At 38.1% G+C, this 22,002-nt stretch overlaps 1 protein-coding gene across 2 annotated transcripts in view; it reads left to right on the top strand.

Moving 5' to 3' along the window:
• The window catches only part of HERC3 (HECT and RLD domain containing E3 ubiquitin protein ligase 3), a 299,938-nt gene that overhangs the window by 121,641 nt on the left and 156,295 nt on the right, over positions 1-22,002 (top strand). For both annotated transcript variants that reach the window (XM_053703420.1, XM_053703421.1), the window contains exons 3-4: positions 3,316-3,475; positions 11,623-11,699. In XM_053703420.1, the coding sequence (XP_053559395.1) occupies positions 3,316-3,475; positions 11,623-11,699 (237 nt within the window). The remainder of the gene's footprint in view (positions 1-3,315; positions 3,476-11,622; positions 11,700-22,002) is intronic.

A 22,002-nucleotide genomic window follows, 5' to 3' on the forward strand; every position in this document is an offset into this window, starting at 1 on the left:
AATGTGTTTCAGATCTAGAGTTGGCTGGAGTAATTATGCCAGTTCCAGTTCTGGAACAGGGGCTGGGGTTTTACTCAAATCTCTTCATTGTACCAAAGAAGGAGAATTCCTTCAGACCAGTTCTGGATTTAAAAATATTGAATCATTATGTAAGGATACCAACATTCAAAATGGTAACTATAAGGACTATTCTGCCTTTTGTTCAGCAAGGGCATTATATGTCCACAATAGATTTACAGGATGCATATCTGCATATTCCGATTCATCCAGATCACTATCAGTTTCTGAGATTCTCTTTCCTAGACAAGCATTACCAGTTTGTGGCTCTGCCGTTTGGCCTAGCAACAGCTCCAAGGATTTTTACAAAGGTTCTCGGTGCCCTTCTGTCTGTAATCAGAGAACAGGGTATTGTGGTATTTCCTTATTTGGACGATATCTTGGTACTTGCTCAGTCTTCACATTTAGCAGAATCTCATACGAATCGACTTGTATTGTTTCTTCGAGAACATGGTTGGAGGATCAATTTACCAAAAAGTTCATTGATTCCTCAGACAAGGGTAACCTTTTTAGGTTTCCAGATAGATTGTGTCCATGACTCTGTCTCTGACAGACAAGAGACGTCTAAAATTAGTTTCAGCTTGTCGAAACCTTCAGTCTCAATCATTCCCTTCGGTAGCCTTATGCATGGAAATTCTAGGTCTTATGACTGCTGCATCGGACGCGATCCCCTTTGCTCGTTTTCACATGCGACCTCTTCAGCTCTGTATGCTGAACCAGTGGTGCAGGGATTATACAAAGATATCTCAATTAATATCTTTAAAACCGATTGTACGACACTCTCTGACGTGGTGGACAGACCACCATCGTTTAGTTCAGGGGGCTTCTTTTGTTCTTCCGACCTGGACTGTGATTTCAACAGATGCAAGTCTGACAGGTTGGGGAGCTGTTTGGGGGTCTCTGACAGCACAAGGGGTTTGGGAATCTCAGGAGGTGAGATTACCAATCAACATTTTGGAACTCCGTGCAATTTTCAGAGCTCTTCAGTCATGGCCTCTTCTAAAGAGAGAGTCGTTCATTTGTTTTCAGACGGACAATGTCACAACCGTGGCATATGTCAATCATCAAGGAGGGACTCACAGTCCTCTGGCTATGAAAGAAGTATCTCGAATACTGGTATGGGCGGAATCCAGCTCCTGTCTAATTTCTGCGGTTCATATCCCAGGTATAGACAATTGGGAAGCGGATTATCTCAGTCGCCAAACGTTACATCCGGGCGAATGGTCTCTTCACCCAGAGGTATTTCTTCAGATTGTTCAAATGTGGGGACTTCCAGAAATAGATCTGATGGCTTCTCATCTAAACAAGAAGCTTCCCAGGTATCTGTCCAGATCCAGGGATCCTCAGGCGGAGGCAGTGGATGCATTGTCACTTCCTTGGAAGTATCATCCTGCCTATATCTTTCCGCCTCTAGTTCTTCTTCCAAGAGTGATTTCCAAGATTCTAAAGGAGTGCTCGTTTGTTCTGCTGGTGGCTCCAGCATGGCCTCACAGGTTTTGGTATGCGGATCTTGTCCGGATGGCCACTTGCCAACCGTGGACTCTTCCGTTAAGACCAGACCTTCTATCGCAAGGTCCTTTTTTCCATCAGGATCTCAAATCCTTAAATTTGAAGGTATGGAGATTGAACGCTTGATTCTCAGTCATAGAGGTTTCTCTGACTCTGTGATTAATACTATGTTACAGGCTCGTAAATCTGTATCTAGGAAGATATATTATCGAGTCTGGAAGATTTACATTTCTTGGTGTTTTTCTCATCATTTTTCTTGGCATTCTTTTAGAATTCCTAGAATTTTACAGTTTCTTCAGGATGGTTTGGATAAAGGTTTGTCTGCAAGTTCCTTGAAAGGACAAATCTCTGCTCTTTCTGTTCTTTTTCACAGAAAGATTGCTAATCTTCCTGATATTCATTGTTTTGTACAAGCTTTGGTTCGTATAAAACCTGTTATTAAATCAATTTCTCCTCCTTGGAGTTTGAATTTGGTTCTGGGGGCTCTTCAAGCTCCTCCATTTGAACCTATGCATTCGCTGGACATTAAATTACTTTCTTGGAAAGTTTTGTTTCTTTTGGCCATCTCTTCTGCTAGAAGAGTTTCTGAATTATCTGCTCTTTCTTGTGAGTCTCCTTTTCTGATTTTTCATCAGGATAAGGCGGTGTTGCGAACTTCTTTTAAATTTTTACCTAAGGTTGTGAATTCTAACAACATTAGTAAAGAAATTGTGGTTCCTTCATTGTGTCCTAATCCTAAGAATTCTAAGGAAAGATCGTTGCATTCTTTGGATGTAGTTAGAGCTTTGAAATATTATGTTGAAGCTACTAAAAATTTCCGAAAGACTTCTAGTCTATTTGTTATCTTTTCCGGTTCTAGGAAAGGTCAGAAGGCCTCTGCCATTTCTTTGGCGTCTTGGTTAAAGTCTTTGATTCATCATGCTTATGTTGAGTCGGGTAAAACTCCGCCTCAAAGGATTACAGCTCATTCTACTAGGTCAGTTTCTACTTCCTGGGCGTTTAGGAATGAAGCTTCGGTTGATCAGATTTGCAAAGCAGCAACTTGGTCTTCTTTGCATACTTTTACTAAATTCTACCATTTTGATGTGTTTTCTTCTTCTGAAGCAGTTTTTGGTAGAAAAGTACTTCAGGCAGCTGTTTCAGTTTGATTCTTCTGCTTATAATTTCAGTTTTTTTTCATTATAAGATTTAAACTTTGTTTTGGGTGTGGATTATTTTCAGCGGAATTGGCTGTTTTTATTTTATCCCTCCCTCTCTAGTGACTCTTGCGTGGAAGATACACATCTTGGGTATTCATTATCCCATACGTCACTAGCTCATGGACTCTTGCTAATTACATGAAAGAAAACATAATTTATGTAAGAACTTACCTGATAAATTCATTTCTTTCATATTAGCAAGAGTCCATGAGGCCCACCCTTTTTTGTGGTGGTTATGATTTTTTTGTATAAAGCACAATTATTCCAGTTCCTTATTTTTTATGCTTTCGCACTTTTTTCTTATCACCCCACTTCTTGGCTATGCGTTAAACTGATTTGTGGGTGTGGTGAGGGGTGTATTTATAGGCATTTTGAGGTTTGGGAAACTTTGCCCCTCCTGGTAGGAATGTATATCCCATACGTCACTAGCTCATGGACTCTTGCTAATATGAAAGAAATGAATTTTCAGGTAAGTTCTTACATAAATTATGTTTTTTATGCTTTATGGCTATGTATCCTAACTAGTGTCATTTCTCTGCATTGTTTTCAGGTCAAGTTACAGGTTTGGATGGTGAGCACATAATCCATGTGGCATGTGGACAGTTCCATAACCTGGCCCTTAATTCCCAGGGTCATCTCTTCTCATGGGGATCAGGAGCTGATGGACAGCTTGGACATTCCATGATAGAAACCACCATTCCTGTGCCAAGGTACAGTATAGACGGCATGACGATAACGTCCTCACTATATTGTATGTCTGCAGAATCACTCACTGATGGGTTCCTGTAAAATTGCATGAAAGTCAAAATTAAACTTTTATCATTCAGAGAGAGCATTCTGTAGTCAGATTTAATTTGTTCTTTTTAGCATCATTTATTGAATAGCATACATAGGTAGGCTCAGGAGCGTGCATCTGTCCCAAGCACTGAATGACAGCAGTGTTTGAAACCTTATGTTGTTGCCGATGCTGCTGCCATCTAGTTATCGAGAGATGTGCATGCTCCTGAGCCTACTTAGGTATGCTCTTCAATAAAGGCTATGAAGAGAACAAAGAAATGGTGATAATAGAAGTAGATTTGAAAAGTGTCTTATCATTTTATGGTCTATTTGAACCATGAAAGTTTAATTTTGCTTTTCATGTTCCTCTAACTTAAAGGGACATGAAACCCCAAATTTTTCTTTGGCAGCAGTTTTGCAAGAATGTGATCCATTTTGCCACTAGGTGGCAGCACTATTTCCTGCAGACACCTGCAGTGCTCCTGACACCTACCTAAGTATTTCTTCAACAAACAATACCATGAAAAGAAAGTAAATTTGATAATAAAAGTAAATTGGAAACTATGTTAAAATTGTATGCTCTGTCTAAATCACAAAATATTTTTTTTAGGTTTCATATCCCCTTTAATCACTTTTGCAGTAATGCATTGTTGTACATTTATTTTCCTGTTAGTATCAGATGCTTAGTCTGTGTTTTTTTATTTTTTTATTTTGGTCCAGCAAATGGTTTAAATATAAGCAAGTGCCTGGCAACAAAAGTGTTTTAGGATATAAGTATTAATTAATATAAGGCAGGGAGCTATCCTAGTGAAGTATTTAAATGTATTTAATATATCACTTTTATTATTCTATTTCCATGTCGTTATGTATACAAGGTTTTAAGGGGCATTGTACTCAAACCATTTTCAAAATGTATTTTTACATATTCAGGTTAGGTAAAAGGTACTTAATTTTAAAATGAAACTAACAGGAAATGCATGCTTGTGCACAGCTGATACCTACTTATCAATTGTTCTCTAAGATAAGGTTAACTGTCATAGCTCAATTGGCAAACAGTGACACTTCCCTAAGTTTGAGAAACTGTTTATTCAGCTTGGGGATTTCCATTTGTAAAAAATGTTTACTATATAATGAAATGCCCTCTTCTAGGTGGAACACAGGGGCAATGAGTACAATATCCTGTAACTGCTTCTGTGTGGATAACGACACAGCTCCATATGTTGCGTTCTCTTCTGTGTGCTGTGGATGACACTTATCTTATGGACACAGTTGTTCTTAGTTTTCTGGTTCTAGAATTGTTAGTATCCCAATGGCGGTTCTCACATGGTGACATCATCATGTGATGACATCACACGCCAAGAGGAAGTGTCCAGAGTTACAGCTATTTCTCTGTGCCTTATGGTGTAGGGGGGGTGCATTTATGGAGCTCATATTTTAACGTCATGCCATCCATTTTAGAGAGCCACACAAGGCTTCATCAGAAATAGGAGAGTCTATTTAAATATGATTCTTTAAGATGTAGGTAACTGCTAAACAACATAGATCACCTCCATCACTAGTTACCAGGAAGTTTTGTCTTGGTGGAGTGGGGCTATAATAAAGCCCCTATTTGCCTCCTGTTTGACCAGTAGACACAAGGGACAACTTATCTGATGGAGGGGAACCCTCTGTAAAATAACAAGTCACTTGTCCTCCTAGGATGCAGGAGGTCACCATGAGAATTGCTTATCACCTGCATTATAGAACACTGGTGATATTTTCTATTTTGAGTGGGAGAGGTTTTTACTGAGCCCATATCTCCCCCTCAAACCTTGTTTAAAAAAATAAAAAATCACTCTTTTGAGCCAGGAGTCGCATGTCTCTAATTTACAGGTGATCAGAATGGTAATGATAAATGTACAAATTAGGTGATAAAAAGGCATACGTATAGAGTTCTAAATGTTGCAGTTTTTCATAAAGTGAAATGGAGCCAAATGTGAACCATAAAAAGAAAATATTTGATAAATTATTGATATGCCGTTGTTTGTCAACTGTATCAAAGAAAAGGGATTTAAAGGGACAGCTTACGCCAATTTTCATATAACTACATGTAATACACTACTATAAAGAAAAATATGTACAGGGACTGATATAAAAATCCAGTATAAAACCTTTTTAAAATTTACTTAGAAGCTCCCTGATGTTGATGAGGTAAGGTTGGGACACCCACTGAAATGGGCTGAGAAAGCATGAAATGCAGACACCTCCCTCTCCTACATATGAAAAGACTGATTATACAAACAGGAGCAAGGAGGAGTCTGTAGACATCCGTATACATCTAAAACTTTGGGGCTTGGTTTGAAAATCATCACAATGTTATTTATAAATAAGCAAAACTATACAATTACAAAATCACAAAACACTCCCATATGGGATATATAAATGGATTATATATATAAAATAAGCAAATACAAATCTAGTGTACAATGTCCCTTTAATTTCTGTATTAGCTGTATTGTGTTCTAAAGGTTTACTCATTAACTGTGTTAGCTATTGGACTTTACAGCATCCTTCATACATAGTCCTATTTCACAAGAGATGAAAGTGAAGTTCAATGTGGATGAATTAGTGCCCGGTTTTTAATAAACCTATTAAAAACAAGGGCACTTTAAATCATCAAAATTGACATTTCACTCATTTTCTTCAAAAATTTACCTTTTAATCCTAAAAGCCGCTCCAGCGATTTCCCCCCGCCGTCGAAAGCCTCTTCTTACGTTAGAAATGACGAATCCGGCTTCCTCTAATCACGGCTTCCCCCCCCCCGGGGGGATAATGGCCTGATGCAACGCAGTGATTGGAGGAAGACGGATTCATCATTTTGGACCCGCGAAGAGGGCTTGCGACGGGCGGAAGAAGCGCTAGAGCGGCTTTGAGGATTAAAAGGGGTACGTTTTTGAAGAAAAGTAGTGAAATGTGAATTTTGATGAATTAAAGTGCCCTTATTTTTAATAGGATTATTAAAAACCGGGCACTTATTCATCAAAATTGATCTTCACTTTAATTGTGGAAAGAAGTAAAAAAAAAAAATATTATATTATATAAGGACGTGGAGGCAGTTCTCAAAATGGCAGCATTTTTTAACCCTTTTGCTGGGCCTTAAATATAATTGAAAAAAACATGTTTTTGTATAGAGGAAACTCTATACTGCAAATAAGACTAAATGTAAAAGGGCTGATTTTGTGATTAAGAAAAAGCAAAGCACGCATGAGAGAATTTATTTAAAGGGATAGACTAAAGACCAGATTTTTCTGTCATATTAAAATCCCAAAATGTTTATTTTATGATTCAGATTTTTAATAGGAGCACTGCAGATACTAGTATTCTTCTTTACATTTAAATACATTTTACATTTTCAGACAAAAAAACAAATTCTCAGCATGATTTTTTAAAAGCTGCCTTTTTCATATGGATGACAAACTTATTTTAAAGGGACATGAAACCAAAAAAAATTCTTTCATGATTCAGACACAGGATACAATTTTAAACAACTTCCCAATTTACTTGTATTATCTAATTTGCTTTATTCTCAATGCACTACTGGGAGCTGGTTAACACAATGGGTGAACCAATAACATAAAGAGTTTATGTGCAGCAACCAATCAGCAGCTCCTAGGTATCCTTTTTAATGAAGGATACCAAAAAAAATTAAGTTAATAGAAGTAAATTGGAAAGTTTTTTTAAAATCACAAGCTCTATCTGAACCATGAAAGAAAAAAAAATTGGTTTAATTTCCCTTTAAAGTATGGTGTCCCTTTAAGGTTGCTGTCTTTTACTGTTGACAGATTTTATTTTTTATTTTATAATGTATCAGACTTTGTAATGTTTTTATATGTAATTTAGATTTTTTTAAACTGACAAAGCGACTTGCACTACAGCCTAGAAAGTAAGGTGTGTCCTGTAATGCCTACTTTGCCTTAAAGGGGCATGAAACCAAAATTATTTCTTTCATTATTCCGGTAGATAATACAATTTTAAACCGTTTTCTTATTTATGTATATTATCTTATTTGCTTAATTCTCTTGGTATCCTTTGTTGAAGAAGCAGCAATGCACTACTAGGAACAAGCTGAATGCATTGAGTGAGCCAATAACATGAGGCAAATATGTGCAGCCACCAATTAGCAGATCATGAGTCTACCTAGGTATCCTTTAGGGCTGCAACTAACGATTATTTTCATAATCGATTAATCGGCCGATTATTTTTTCGATTAATCGACTAATCGGATAAAAAGAGAATCAATAATAGTTTTCTATGTTTTAAATTAAATTCACATAATGAGTGTTACAAATATAAACTTCAGACTAAAACTTTACATTAACACAACTGTTTCTTCTATTTTTAAGCAGCAGAGCACAGTTTTATAATTAAACAAAACCACAAACTGTTTGAAAAGAGGTAGAAATAGAAAGAGTTAGACTATCACTGTTAATAACATTCTGTTATTCACTCTTTCAGAAACTTTGCATTGAAATGCAAAAATCTCAACATGTCCACATGCTTCTGATTAAGGCTGGTTCTCTGTTTGCAGCTATATTTCCTGCAACAGAGAAAAGGCTGTTGAGGTGTATAAGTAGGGTTTTGCCAATTTCACCAAAGTGGGATATTTATCTTTGTTAGCTCTTCACCAATGCTAAGTGTTTTCTACCTTGGCAAGGGGCCTCTCAATAAAGTAACCCTTGACTTCATTCTAACATAAAAATATCTTGAATATCTATATGCAATGGTAAATAACCAGCTATAAGGTTAGGGGAAATATCTAGTCCGCTCTAAAAATAAAAGATATATACTTATAAAGGTTGAATCTGGTACATATTATCACAATTTATTAAAAATATAAAAAAACAATAAAAAATAAAATCAAAAGCGCTAAGGACTGTATATCAATAACAGGACATAGCCTTACACATTTATTTATACAGTACATATAATCAGCAATAACAAGCAATACGCTAATAATTGTGCAAACAGATAATAGTGCACATCAATTTAAATAACTCCCATCAATCTAGGGGCAAGGTGTAAACAACAAGCTTTGCACTATATCATGAAAAGCATAGTTCCAAATCACCAGATTTAATATAAACAATCCAAATGATGACTATTATATCTGGGTTGCACATAAGTCAGGGGTAGTTGTAAACGTATACTGTCCTGAAAAAGTGAAAAGTAGACGTCTGTAGACGTCCTTTAGGCTAAGGACCTAACCATAAAACACAATACCATGTGCAGGAGTTCATTGGAGTGAAGTAGCTGGTGTTGTGCACAGACCAACAAATTGCAAACCAACTAATCGATTAATAGATTATGAGATTTGTTGACAACTATTTTCATAATCGATTATTATTGATTATGACGATTAGTTGTTGCAGCTCTAGTATCCTTTTAAAAGGATATCTAGAGAACAAAACAAATTAGATAATAGAAGTAAATTGGAAAGTTATTTAAACTTGCATGCTCTATCTGAATCATGAAAAAAATGGGTTTCATGTCCCTTTTAATTATCTTCTGACACACAAGTTGTTTTTGTTTTTTTTTGTTTTGTTTTTTTGCAGACAGTAGTTTCAAAATTATTAACAATAATGTAAGATCATTTAAATGTAGACTTTTTAATCTGGAATTTTTCTTAATATTATTTTCTATTTATATTTTTAATATATTTGTTTTTCTCTTTTTTGGTCAAAAGATTTCTTGTATCTGAGAATTCCATTTAGAAACTCTTGGTATTTACCAAAAACTTTATTACATATAAATGTGTTATCATTACTGTTAAAATACTTCCATGTGATAAAATTACTTGCTTTTATTTATTGATTAAAGTGCTTTTCCCAGTTAATTTTGAAACCTTATTCATGTTACCTTTACATATTTTTATCTGTTTTTATTTAATTTCAAATTGTATTTTATTTATACTTCATTTATTTTGTGCCAAGATAACTGTTTTGCATCTATATGTGAAATGTCAAATGCACAGAAATGCCCATTAATATTTTTCATAGCCTTGCAGAAGTATACTTAAAGGAACACTAAACCCAATTTTTTTCTTTAATGATTCAGATATAGCATGCAATTTAAGCAACTAATTTACTCCTATTATCAATTTTTCTTCATTCTCTTGCTATCTTTTTTTTTTTTTTTTTTTTAAACAACAGAAATGTAAAGCTTAAAAGCCGGCCCTTTTTTTGGTTGAGAACCTGGGTTATGCTTGCTTATTGGTGGCTAAATGTCAGCCACCAATAGGAAAGCGCTATCCATGGTGCTGAACCTAAAATGGGCTGGCTCCTAAGCTTAACATTCCTGATTTTTAAATAAAGATAGCAAGAGAACGAAAAAAAAATTGATAATAGGAGTAAATTAGAAAGTTGCTTAAAATTGCATGTTGTATCTGAATCATGGATGAAAAAATGTGTTTAGCATCCCTTTAAAGCAACTGTTAAATTCCAATTCCATTCTTTAAATCCATTTTATTGCACAAAATATCCCAGTTCTATTTTACAAATTAGGGAAAAAAACTATTTATTGTAGTTTAAAGACAGGTTTTTATGTAACTTTTGTCATCCGAATATTTTTAAACCGTGTGAGCAATAGCTTGTAAAGCAGCTATTTAATGTGAAGAGGTATTTCAGTAGATACTCCTGTTAAACCAGATACACTTCTGCCATTTGTGTTTGATATATGGCACTGGAATTTCAAACCTGTCATTAAGGCCCCTCCCCAACAGGCCAGGTTTTCAGGATTACCTTGGATGAGAGCAGGTAAAGTAACCATGTTTATTAATCAGCTTATTATTTCACCTGTGCTCCAGTTCAGAAATCCTCAAAAATGTGGCCTGTTATGGAGGTCTGAGCACAGGTTTGAAAACCAGTGATATATGGCAACCTAAGGATGTTTGAGCCCACTGAAAAAGTCAACGTGAAATCTGCAGTTTTTCTGGTTTAATGGCATGCATACAATTTAATCCAGTAGAATGTATTTATTCTGGCATGTAAAACAATGTTTTACATTACTGAAAAGTGCTATGTTTATTTGATTATGCTCTACCCCAGTTGGAGGCCAGAGCAACTCAGCCAGTCAGAAGCTGTATTGCCCCAGACCGTTTCTGTTAGCCAGAAGTCAAGCAGGTTACTGTCTGTTTGTTAACATACGGACTGAAACATTGTGCCTGTGTACACACAAAAAAGCGCTGGGAGACACCTTAGTTGCATGTAAACAAACTGCATTGATATAAAAACTGTCCTTTTTAAGGGACAGTGTATCCTACATTTTTCTCCCCTTTAGTTTGTTCCTAATTATCCTGCTTTTCTGCTGGAGTGTATTAAATTGCTCAGAAATAGTTAATTTACCTTTTTATTTTAACATTTGAAATAGCTGTATTTTGCCTGTGCCTTCCCCACCTAAACTGGAAATTTAAATACTTAAGTATTGTATATAGAAAAGCAGTGGAAATAGCACCAGAAGAAATTACACTCCCAGTAGGGGTTAGGAGAGAGAAGTAATACAATGCTAATTGTCAATTGTTCTCTCTATTTATTGGGCTTTGGTATACAGTCATATATAAGATAAGGAAGCATTTGTGTGTGCAGAAATTGATAAAATAAGGAGACCTGATTTCCCTGCAAGCTTAACCCATTGTAATGGGTTGTGGCTTTAAAGAACAAAAATAGCTATTTCATATAGAACAATAAACCCAAAGGAACCACTTCTCATACATTTTATACTCTGCAGCTGGCATAACAAGTCATTGTAAACAAATTAAGGGAAAAAACTATTTTACAGTATATTGCCCATTTAATTGAAAAAAGAAAGACCTCTTACCTGTGGGCAAAAAAATCTCAAATTTTGACTTAATTACTTGGATTCAAACAAAGACATAGCGATTGGAAAGATTTTGCTCATATTAGTGAATCCGAAAATTTCAAAACCTTATTACTGTTTTTACCTCATTTTTGCATGTTCATCTCCCCTTTTAAAATGTTTCAATTCATTGCAAACCATTGTGCCCAAATGTATTTCTGGAACATTCTGTAACTACCTTATTCTATAGGTTAATCAAGAAGCTAAATCAACAGAAGATTCTGCAGGTTTCCTGTGGCAACCATCATTGCCTGACTCTTGCAGATGGTACGGAACAGTGTATCTCATATGCATAGTTATGTTTATAAGCTGTCTCACAATGAATCTTACTGTTTATCCTATCATAGCCAAATGCAACACGTAACAAAATACTAAAGTACAGTTTAGGGTTTGTCTTGGACATTACTCATGGTTGATAGAACACATATTTCCCAGATTGTATGTCATGTATTTACAATAGCATGTTTTACACATTACATTTTTTGTTTAAATTTATTTTAGCAAAATAGTGATGTAAAGGTCTAGTAACTATACAATACAAATGTCTGTGCGCAGATTATTCAGTTAAAAACAAAACGAGACTTCTAAGCTTTTAATTTATTTATATATATATTTATATATTTATTTTATGAAACAGAAATAATCACAAAGTTTTCCACTTGATTAAATGATTACAGGAATATTTTCTTGTCAGAATTCCAATGTCCGCAGAGTTCTTCAGAAGTAGTATTTGTGTATCTTATTTTCTTCTTAAATGGAAAGAGTCCACAGCTGCATTCATTACTTTTGGGAAATAAGAACCTGGCCACCAGGAGGAGGCAAAGACACCCCAGCCAAAGGCTTAAATACTCCTCCCACTCCCCTCATCCCCCAGTCATTCTTTGCCTTTCATCCCAGGAGGTTGGCAGAGACGTGTCAGAATTTTTTAATTTTTGTTTTTTGTCTCTTATGGAGGGTAGTACTCTTTGGCATGGGACAGGAGTTTTAAGTAGTCCTGTCAGTCTCTCAGTGAGGGCTTAGATGAAAGTTAGAGTCCGGAGATGCAGGGAGAGTCTTTCTGCGAAACCATCCCGACTCATATTAACAGCTCCTCAGGCAATCAGTGTTGTCGAAATTTGCTCCGCTGCCTGCTTTCTTCTCTCAAGTCTATGACGGAGGCGATGACAATATTCGTCACACTTGAAAGGCAGTGTTCCTGTTCCACGGCGTAGATTCCGGTAAGATTGTTTCATTTTACTTTATCGTCAATTTACTGTGAATGTTTTCCTGAGAGGTTACACACCTTTGCTGGTCTAACTATATGACATAAGGGTCTCAGTAAATCTCTGTTAGTATCTTGGAATCGAGGGTTAATATCTCCTGAGGGGGGGTTATTGAACAGGGGAGTTTATAATCATGTTTGTTAAGTGATTCCACCTGCATATGTGTGATGTTTTTGGGCTCGTGATTGGAACTTTGAGGCCTTTGGAAGTGACACAGCCTTTTGGTTGGACGCGCTTTTTTGGACTATTCGGTTCACCTTGTGTTCGGGCGTGGTTCCGTTCCGTTCCCCATTTCCGCATTCCTGACCATGTGGTGAAGGAGATATTCTAGTCCGCAGGGGTCTGGTCATAGAAAGTGTTGAGTGCCCCAGCCATTGTGGGTGTCGGGTGCCGTTTTTGTTTTCATACTTTAGTCCATATTTATATTTCCTCTATCCAGTTATGGAGGACTTTGATGCTGAGACTGTGCTCGTTTCAGATTCAGTTACGGAGGATTGTGATACTAAGACTATTTTGATTTCAGATTCTGTGTCCGGTGACGAATCCGGATTGGCCTCGTTGACACATGTCAACCAGTTTTGTTCCGTATGTCATTTCAGAGCGCCTGGTTCCTTTGGCTTAAGGAATCAAGGGACTGCTGAGCCATCCGCCTCTGGGGGGTCCTGTCCTCCAAGAGGCGAGTTCCCTACCAATTCATACTTCTACACATGCGGGTAAACCAGTTTCTGATTCCTCCATGCACAGTGGCGTGTTCCCCCTCCCAGGGGTTGCAGCATGTTTTCGCTTCCACATAATGTTGGCGATTGTTCGTCTGCAGAGTCCAGATGTTTCTTTGAGAATGTGCTCGTGCCCTATTGTCCCGGGCCTTCCGCCTTGGGGAGGACCTCTACAGTTCCCCACGGGTGTAACTGTCCCTGAGTGTTGTGCCTTTCGTAACAGGATTGCGAGCCTTCGCGTGTTGCTCAGACATGTTTTTCCAGTTATTGAATGATCCTATCATTACCAGATACAGGGATTTTCAGTCTTTTTTTTTAAAAGATAGGGCTCAGATTGGCTGGTCCTGCTGGGAGGCCTGTGTGTTTTTGGGCGTTAACTTCCGGGTTGCCTTATAATTTATTTATATCCAATGGGATGTCTTTTTTATTTGTTTTTGTTTCCTTCGGGAACCTTCTGGGATTGATACTCTTTGTTACTTCTTTGGAAGTTGTTTTGGACATGTTAGTCCTATGTTAAAAATGTCTGTTTTCAGTTTTTTTCCCTATGAAGGAGAATTTATGCAGCTTGCCGGTTAGGATCCTAGGTGCAGGTAGGCCTTGTCGGGTTTGTTCGGTCTTGCGGCTGTTCAGACACGTGGCGCTTTTCTCGGCTAATTCGGTAGAAGTGCTGAGTGCTCAGGTTATCATTGTTTTTTATGTTCAACTAAGCATCCGAGAGGACCTGAGGTGGGAAGGATTCTTTCAGTCCTTATAGCCTTCAGTCATAGATGGCCGGGCAGGGGAGTTTTTCCGCTGCGTCACTCTGACATCTGATTTCATCAGAACTTAGAGTTTTCCTCCCCCATGTGGTGGAGGGTTGGAGGGCTTAACGCCCCTTACCACAGTTGAGCGGTTTGGCCTTCATTTTTAGGCCTCTGGATTTGTCCTTTTGGGCTTGGTCCAACAGCTTGTACAGGATAGCTGTCTAGCATGCGGAAGGTTTGCAGTTTGAAACCAGTTGCAGCTCTTGACACCTTGCAGGTATATGAGTAAGCTGTTTATAGTGTATCTAGATACAGCTCTTACTCTTTGACGTGTACTGTCTGTCTGAGTTATAAGAGACCTTTGGGTCTTCTTCCATTGTCTCTGGGGGAGTTGGATCTCCTCTTAAGGATCTGTGTTTCCGGGTGATGGTTGTTCCCTGCGGGGAATTTGTTTAGCTCGGGTTTTTCCAGAGCAGGGTAGGCTTAGTGCCTTTCTCTTCATAGTGTCCTCTGCTTGTGCAGAGGTGATAGGGAGACTAGTCCTGCTAGTAGGATTTTTTGATCTCGAGGTATCCCTTGGTTGTCCTGAGGCTCTGAGAAGTATCTTCATACGACTTTTAGCCTTGCTCCTTGGAGCTTTGGACTTTAGCTAGGGGTGGTTCCCTCCTTTGGTCGGGGATTTTGAGTTCTTCTCGCTATCCGGATTCTCTGGATATGCATCCATATCCCTTGTGTCTGGCTTTTTGGCCAGCTGGGGTGTTTAGTTCTAGGGTAAGGTTTGCCTGAACGATTAGGTGCCCGGACCTGGTTTTCTCCCTGAGCTTCGCTTGGCCTTTTTCCTGACCCATTCTTGGGTGGTTTTGGAATCTTGGATCTCAGGGCTGGTTGGGGTGTTCCACGGTAGTGGGAACTTGGGCTATGTCATTGGTCCATCTACCTAACCTGGTCATGGTTAGCCAGGTTTTTTCGGAGTATTTTTTACTTTTTGCCACAGAGTAGCCCATGTCATCTGGTGGTTAGCTGTGTGGCTTGCGCCTCAAGGGTTGTTGGTTCATACCCAGCTGCTGGAGCTGGATGTCCAATTTGTGGTGCGCCTTAGGGTTGCATTCCCCTGGTCAGCTTGCCAGTGTTCCCTTGGATTCTCTGCTCTGCAGGCGAATGGGTTGGCTGTCCCTCTGCTTGGTGAGCTACTTGTAGGGGGGTCCTTTTCTAGGACATCTGTGTTGGGAATTTCTCTTCCCATTAGCCGGTGATTTCGGCCCTTGAGAACAGTTGTTGCCCTTCCGGCATCATCCCTTTCCTCCTATGGAGGAGTCCTTGCTTGGGGCTTCTCCTGGATGGGAGGCGGAAAGGGGGGATTGGTTCCCCCCGGGGTCTTGTTAGCTCCAAGTCAGACTTGTTGGGCCTTTATTTTGATAGATCCTTAGGTCTATGGCCTTGTCTGTTTTCAGAGTCGGTTGTACTTGTACTCTGTGGGGATGGCTGTGCTATCCTTACGCTTGTTCCTGTACTTGTTTCGGGATTCTTTTGTTCCCCTGGCTTGGATTCCTGAGGCTGGGTCGGTCCAGCTGGGTGTGGGTCTGCAGGTCAGGATGGCCGAACGGAACTCCTGGATGTGTGAGCCTTGTTGAGTCTATCCTGTTAGCTCAGTCTGCTAGGGTATAGATTTTCCTTTCAACTTGCTCCACTGATGTCAGAAGAGGGTTTACTCTTCCTTTGTGTTCTGAGGGTATACTCCTCTTCTCGGGGGGGCCTCGATTGAGGTTTTGTGTTCCCCTTTTTAGGGACCTGTGTGTAGGTCCTGGAGCATGCCCTCTGTCTGGGGGTTGCTTTTGCAGTCTGTTTCTTGCTTGACTGCTTCTTCCTCCTTGCAAGTACCCTCTGTGTCGTCCTGTTATGGACTCTGTGTTCTCAAACTTGGGGTTTTTTACCTGTGTGTATTACAAACTTTTTCATGGCAAATGATTTGGTATTCTATGGTCAGACACTGGGAGGACTTTGCCTCTTCAGTTGCATTCCGTGCTTGCAGGATGTTGGAGAGACGTCTTTTCTGTCTCTGTGTCCGGTCTTATCCCGGGTTTTGCTTGGTATAGGCGTGGCCTCCTTCCCCTGTTTGAGCCCCTTTAGGTCTCTGTGAGCTGGGCTCACTCTTGGAGGTGTTATTTTTTTGTATTAGCTGACCTGTTGTTTCCCTTGGTTCTCCTTTGCCTTGTCCCCTTGGGGGTTTCGGCTGGTGTCTTCTTCATTTGTGGGGGATAAGCGGTGGGGGACCGTCTGTTGGGCGACGGTGTCTCCTGGAGGACTGTTGGCCCAGTCGAGTCCGTTTGCGGTCTCTAGTTTGGCTTCTGGACTGACTGCGAGTCAGTGTCTTTGGGGCTTTTCCTCTTAAAATTTTCTCAGCTTCGGGTAGAGGTTCAAACTTTGGTGCCCTCAGTATGGGCCACCTATTGTACCCTCCCGTCTTGGCATTCAGTGTCCTCTATAGCTTGGGTATTTGTTTTCCCAAAAGTAATGAATGCAGCTGTGGACTCTATCCATTTAAGAAGAAAAACATAAATTATGCTTACCTGATCATTTCCTTTTCTTCTGATGGAAAGAGTCCACAGCTCCCCACCAGTAATTTTATGTGGGGCATCCTTATTATTCTTCTGGCACCTTTCACCCTGATATTTCTTCTACTGTTCCTTGTTCCTCGGCAGAATGACTGAGGGATGAGGGGAGTGGGAGGAGTATTTAAGCCTTTGGCTGGGGTGTCTTTGCCTCCTCCTTGTGGCCAGGTTCTTATTTCCCAAAAGTAATGAATGCAGCTGTGGACTCTTTCCATCAGAAGAAAAGGAAATTATCAGGTAAGCATAATTTATGTTTTTGTTTAAAAAAAAAAAAAAAAAGGTGAATATATGGATATATTTGGTAAAATTATGGATGTATTTATCACAATATATGTATTTGTTTTTAAGGAGGAAGAAAAAAAATATTTATTTTTCTCACAAGTACCATTAGTAATTGTGAGTGGTTGTGATCTTAAAACAAATGGCTGAATAAACGATGTGACAAAATATATATTGTATTGTGAACCAAAATAAATCCCAGACTTCATATTCTTATATGTAAAATCATACACAAATAAATGGTACAGTGTAAGATTAGCCAAATATGTATACTGCAAGATGTAACATTGGTGGGATTATTGGTCTGAGTAAAAATTATTAACATGCCCCAGTGGCTCTAATAGCTAATAAAAATGGATAATGGATCTTGATATGGCACTTAAAGGGAAATGACCCCCAACATTTTTCTTTCATGAGTCAGAGAATACAATTTTAAACAACTTTCCAATTTACTTCTCTTATATTTTACTTCATTCTCTTTGTGTTCTTTGTTGAAAAGCATTTCTAGATACGCTCAGGATTTTGGAGTTGGCTGCTGATTGATGGCTAAATTTATATGCCCATTTTCATTGGATTACAAATGTGTTCAGCTAATTTCCAGGAGTGCATTGCTGCATCTTCAATAAAATATATCAAGAGAATGAAGCAAGATTGATAATAGAAGTAAATTGGAAAGTTGTTTAAAGATGTATAATCTATCTGAATCATGAAATATTTTTTTTTTGGATTCATGTCCCTTTAATGTGTATAAATCTAAAGCAACCAGATAAGTCTACTATTTTCCCCAGTGAGGATTTCTCACTTGGAGCCTGATGATAAACGATTCTCCTGCTTGGAAAGAACTTATAGTGCAGACTTCACAGGGGCTGAACTCGCTTAAAGGGACAGTCAAGTAAAAAAACAAAAAACTTTCTTGTTTCAAATAGGGCATGTAATTTAAAAAAAAAAACTTTACAATTTACTTTTATCACCAATTTTGCTTTGTTCGCTTAGTATTCTTAGTTGAAAGCTAAACCTAGGAAGGCTCATATGATAATTTCTAAGCCCTTAAAGGCCGCCTCTTATCACATGCTTTTTTTAATTTGCTTTTCACAATAGGGGAGAGCTAGTTCATGTAAACCATATAGATAACATTGCGATCACGCCCATGGATTGTGGCAGACACTGCTATAATTGGCTAAAATGAAAGTCAATAGATAATAAATAAAATGTCATTTGATTAGGGGGCTGTCAGAAGATGCTTAGATACAAGTTAATCAGAGAGGTAAAAAGTGTATTATTATAACAGTGTTGGTTATGCAAAATTGGGGAATGGGTAATAAAGGGATTTTCTATCTTTTAAAACAACAACAACAATTCTGGTGTTGACTGTCCCTTTAATGCTAAAAAATGGCAGAACCTTGAAGTCCCAAAGAGATTAGATGCCTCCCATACAGCTCTCCACTCAGATGAGATGATGTAAAATGAGCCCCCAGCACTGCCCAATCTCTTGCAAGATTCAAGACAGGCAAGTTTTTCTATACATGCCTAAGGGCCATTCCCTGAAAGTGTGGAGGGGGAGTTTCCAGGGCTGAACAGGGAAGTTTCCAGGGTATTTCTTAAGTTATCTCACAATTCTCATAAAATGCTTTACACATAAGCTGGTCTCACTGAATTATCTTGCTAGCTTAGCTGTATACTGGTAAAGTTTGCTCAAAATTCACAATACACTTATTTAACAGACAGAAAATAAATATATTCTAAACTATTGTCAAAATAAGTTAAATTGTAGTGAAAATATTTAAGTTTTTTTGTAATTGCTGTAAACTGAGACTTTATATCAGCTCCATGTGTTCTTATCTTAACTTCTCTCTCCATTGTGAAATTCTGTATCCCAGAGAGCTTCTTTTCTTTCTATGCAAGGCATCTCTCATTTCTTTGGGACTTCAATGTTTTTCCATTTTTCTTATAGAATTCAGTGAGTTTAGCCCCTGTGAAGTCTGCATTATAATTTCTCTCTAAATTAGAGAATGTTTGTAAAGTAATGAAGCTCTTTTGAAAAACTTTCAGCTTCAGTTTCCTATTTTGTTTTAAACAGAACAAATATTAAGTGCAATGCAATTTATAAGATATTCATAAATATACAATATATGAGCCTCATTAGTTACACAGAAACTGTCAAAGCATAATCAGAATTTGTAAAATCACAATCCTAAATACACTGTTGTATACAGAATCTATATGCATGAAGATACAAAGTGCAAAGTTTAAATGTAATAAAACTTAAATCTAAAGTGTAAATGCAGCAGAACTCTCATATCATGCCATTCTATATTGCACTGGGCTTGTCTCTCCTTCAAAAACAGAAATGGAGGAACGCCCCTTTAAAAAATAAGAAGTATAGCAAAATCTGCCTTTTTAGAATTTCAGAAGGCATCTCGCAGTGCTGGAAAATCGTTCTAAATAATCTTGTCTGAGCATAGAGGTTTATATCATCAGGCCCTTGGACAGAAGAGGAGCAGAGTGACGTGACCGCTGAGAATAGCCTAGGAGAAATGACTAAGGGTGGGATAAATTAAAATATCTAAACTCAATAAAAAATATACTTTAGTGTAGCTAAGAGTTTAGAACAATATAAACCAAAATTGGAACAGCTATAACATTTACTTTTCTAAATAATTCAGATGTAATCATCCAAGAAGGGTAAAAAAGAAACCCTTTGCTGGGCAGCCTTCCAACACACGGTCAGGAGAAAGATGCAGAGCGTATTTGACTAAAACAAGTGTTTATTATTGAAAGCTAGTGTCTGCAAAATATGGCACTGAACAAGTTACTGATGTGATTGCAACATTTGTTCTGCCGTCTTTCAATAGTTTATTATATCAGCAATTTGTTATATAACACCTTGTTTGCTGCAATTGGTTTTCCAATGGTTAAGCACCACTCACTGCTTTCCTTATTTGGTGGAGCCAAACCCAGCTTGCATCTGGAGAAGACGGGGCTTGACTCTGTCATTGTATTAGCAAAATTTCAGTTGCTTGGCTACAGCAGAAAAGATAAGTTAGGGACATGTGGCATGGTCAGGTTTCTGAAATTTGCTATGTACCTTTCTTTCATGTAATTAGCAAGAGTCCATGAGCTAGTGACGTATGGGATATACATTCCTACCAGGAGGGGCAAAGTTTCCCAAACCTCAAAATGCCTATAAATACACCCCTCACCACACCCACAATTCAGTTTTACAAACTTTGCCTCCGATGGAGGTGGTGAAGTAAGTTTGTGCTAGATTCTACGTTGATATGCGCTCCGCAGCAAGTTGGAGCCCGGTTTTCCTCTCAGCGTGCAGTGAATGTCAGAGGGATGTGAGGAGAGTATTGCCTATTTGAATGCAGTGATCTCCTTCTACGGGGTCTATTTCATAGGTTCTCTGTTATCGGTCGTAGAGATTCATCTCTTACCTCCCTTTTCAGATCGACGATATACTCTTATATATACCATTACCTCTGCTGATTCTCGTTTCAGTACTGGTTTGGCTTTCTACAAACATGTAGATGAGTGTCCTGGGGTAAGTAAATCTTATTTTCTGTGACACTCTAAGCTATGGTTGGGCACTTTGTTTATAGAGTTCTAAATATATGTATTCAAACATTTATTTGCCTTGACTCAGAATGTTCAACTTTCCTTATTTTTCAGACAGTCAGTTTCATATTTGGGATAATGCATTTGAATTAATCATTTTTTTCTTACCTTCAAAAATTTGACTCTTTTTTCCCTGTGGGCTGTTAGGCTCGCGGGGGCCGAAAATGCTTCATTTTATTGCGTCATTCTTGGCGCTGACTTTTTTGGCGCAAAAATTCTTTTCCGTTTCCGGCGTCATACGTGTCGCCGGAAGTTGCGTCATTTTTTGACGTTATTTTGCGCCAAAAATGTCGGCGTTCCGGATGTGGCGTCATTTTTGGCGCCAAAAGCATTTAGGCGCCAAATAATGTGGGCGTCTGATTTGGCGCTAAAAAATATGGGCGTCGCTTTTGTCTCCACATTATTTAAGTCTCATTTTTTATTGCTTCTGGTTGCTAGAAGCTTGTTCTTTGGCATTTTTTCCCATTCCTGAAACTGTCATTTAAGGAGTTTGATCAATTTTGCTTTATATGTTGTTTTTTCTCTTACATATTGCAAGATGTCTCACGTTGCATCTGAGTCAGAAGATACTACAGGAAAATCGCTGTCTAGTGCTGGATCTACCAAAGCTAAGTGTATCTGCTGTAAACTTTTGGTAGCTATTCCTCCGGCTGTTGTTTGTATTGATTGTCATGACAAACTTGTTAATGCAGATAATATTTCCTTTAGTAAAGTACCATTGCCTGTTGCAGTTCCTTCAACATCTAAGGTGCAGAATGTTCCTGATAACATAAGAGATTTTGTTTCTGAATCCATCAAGAAGGCTATGTCTGTTATTTCTCCTTCTAGTAAACGTAAAAAATCTTTTAAAACTTCTCTCCCTACAGATGAATTTTTAAATGAACATCATCATTCTGATTCTGATGACTCTTCTGGTTCAGAGGATTCTGTCTCAGAGTTTGATGCTGATAAATCTTCATATTTATTTAAAATGGAATTTATTCGTTCTTTACTTAAAGAAGTACTAATTGCTTTAGAAATAGAGGATTCTGGTCCTCTTGATACTAATTCTAAACGTTTAGATAAGGTATTTAAATCTCCTGTGGTTATTCCAGAAGTTTTTCCTGTTCCTAATGCTATTTCTGCAGTAATTTCCAAAGAATGGGATAAATTGGGTAATTCATTTACTCCTTCTAAACGTTTTAAGCAATTATATCCTGTGCCGTCTGACAGATTAGAATTTTGGGACAAAATCCCTAAAGTTGATGGGGCTATTTCTACCCTTGCTAAACGTACTACTATTCCTACGTCAGATGGTACTTCGTTTAAGGATCCTTTAGATAGGAAAATTGAATCCTTTCTAA

This window comes from Bombina bombina, chromosome 2 (genome assembly GCF_027579735.1).
Source record: "Bombina bombina isolate aBomBom1 chromosome 2, aBomBom1.pri, whole genome shotgun sequence".
Taxonomy (NCBI): Eukaryota; Metazoa; Chordata; class Amphibia; order Anura; family Bombinatoridae; genus Bombina; species Bombina bombina.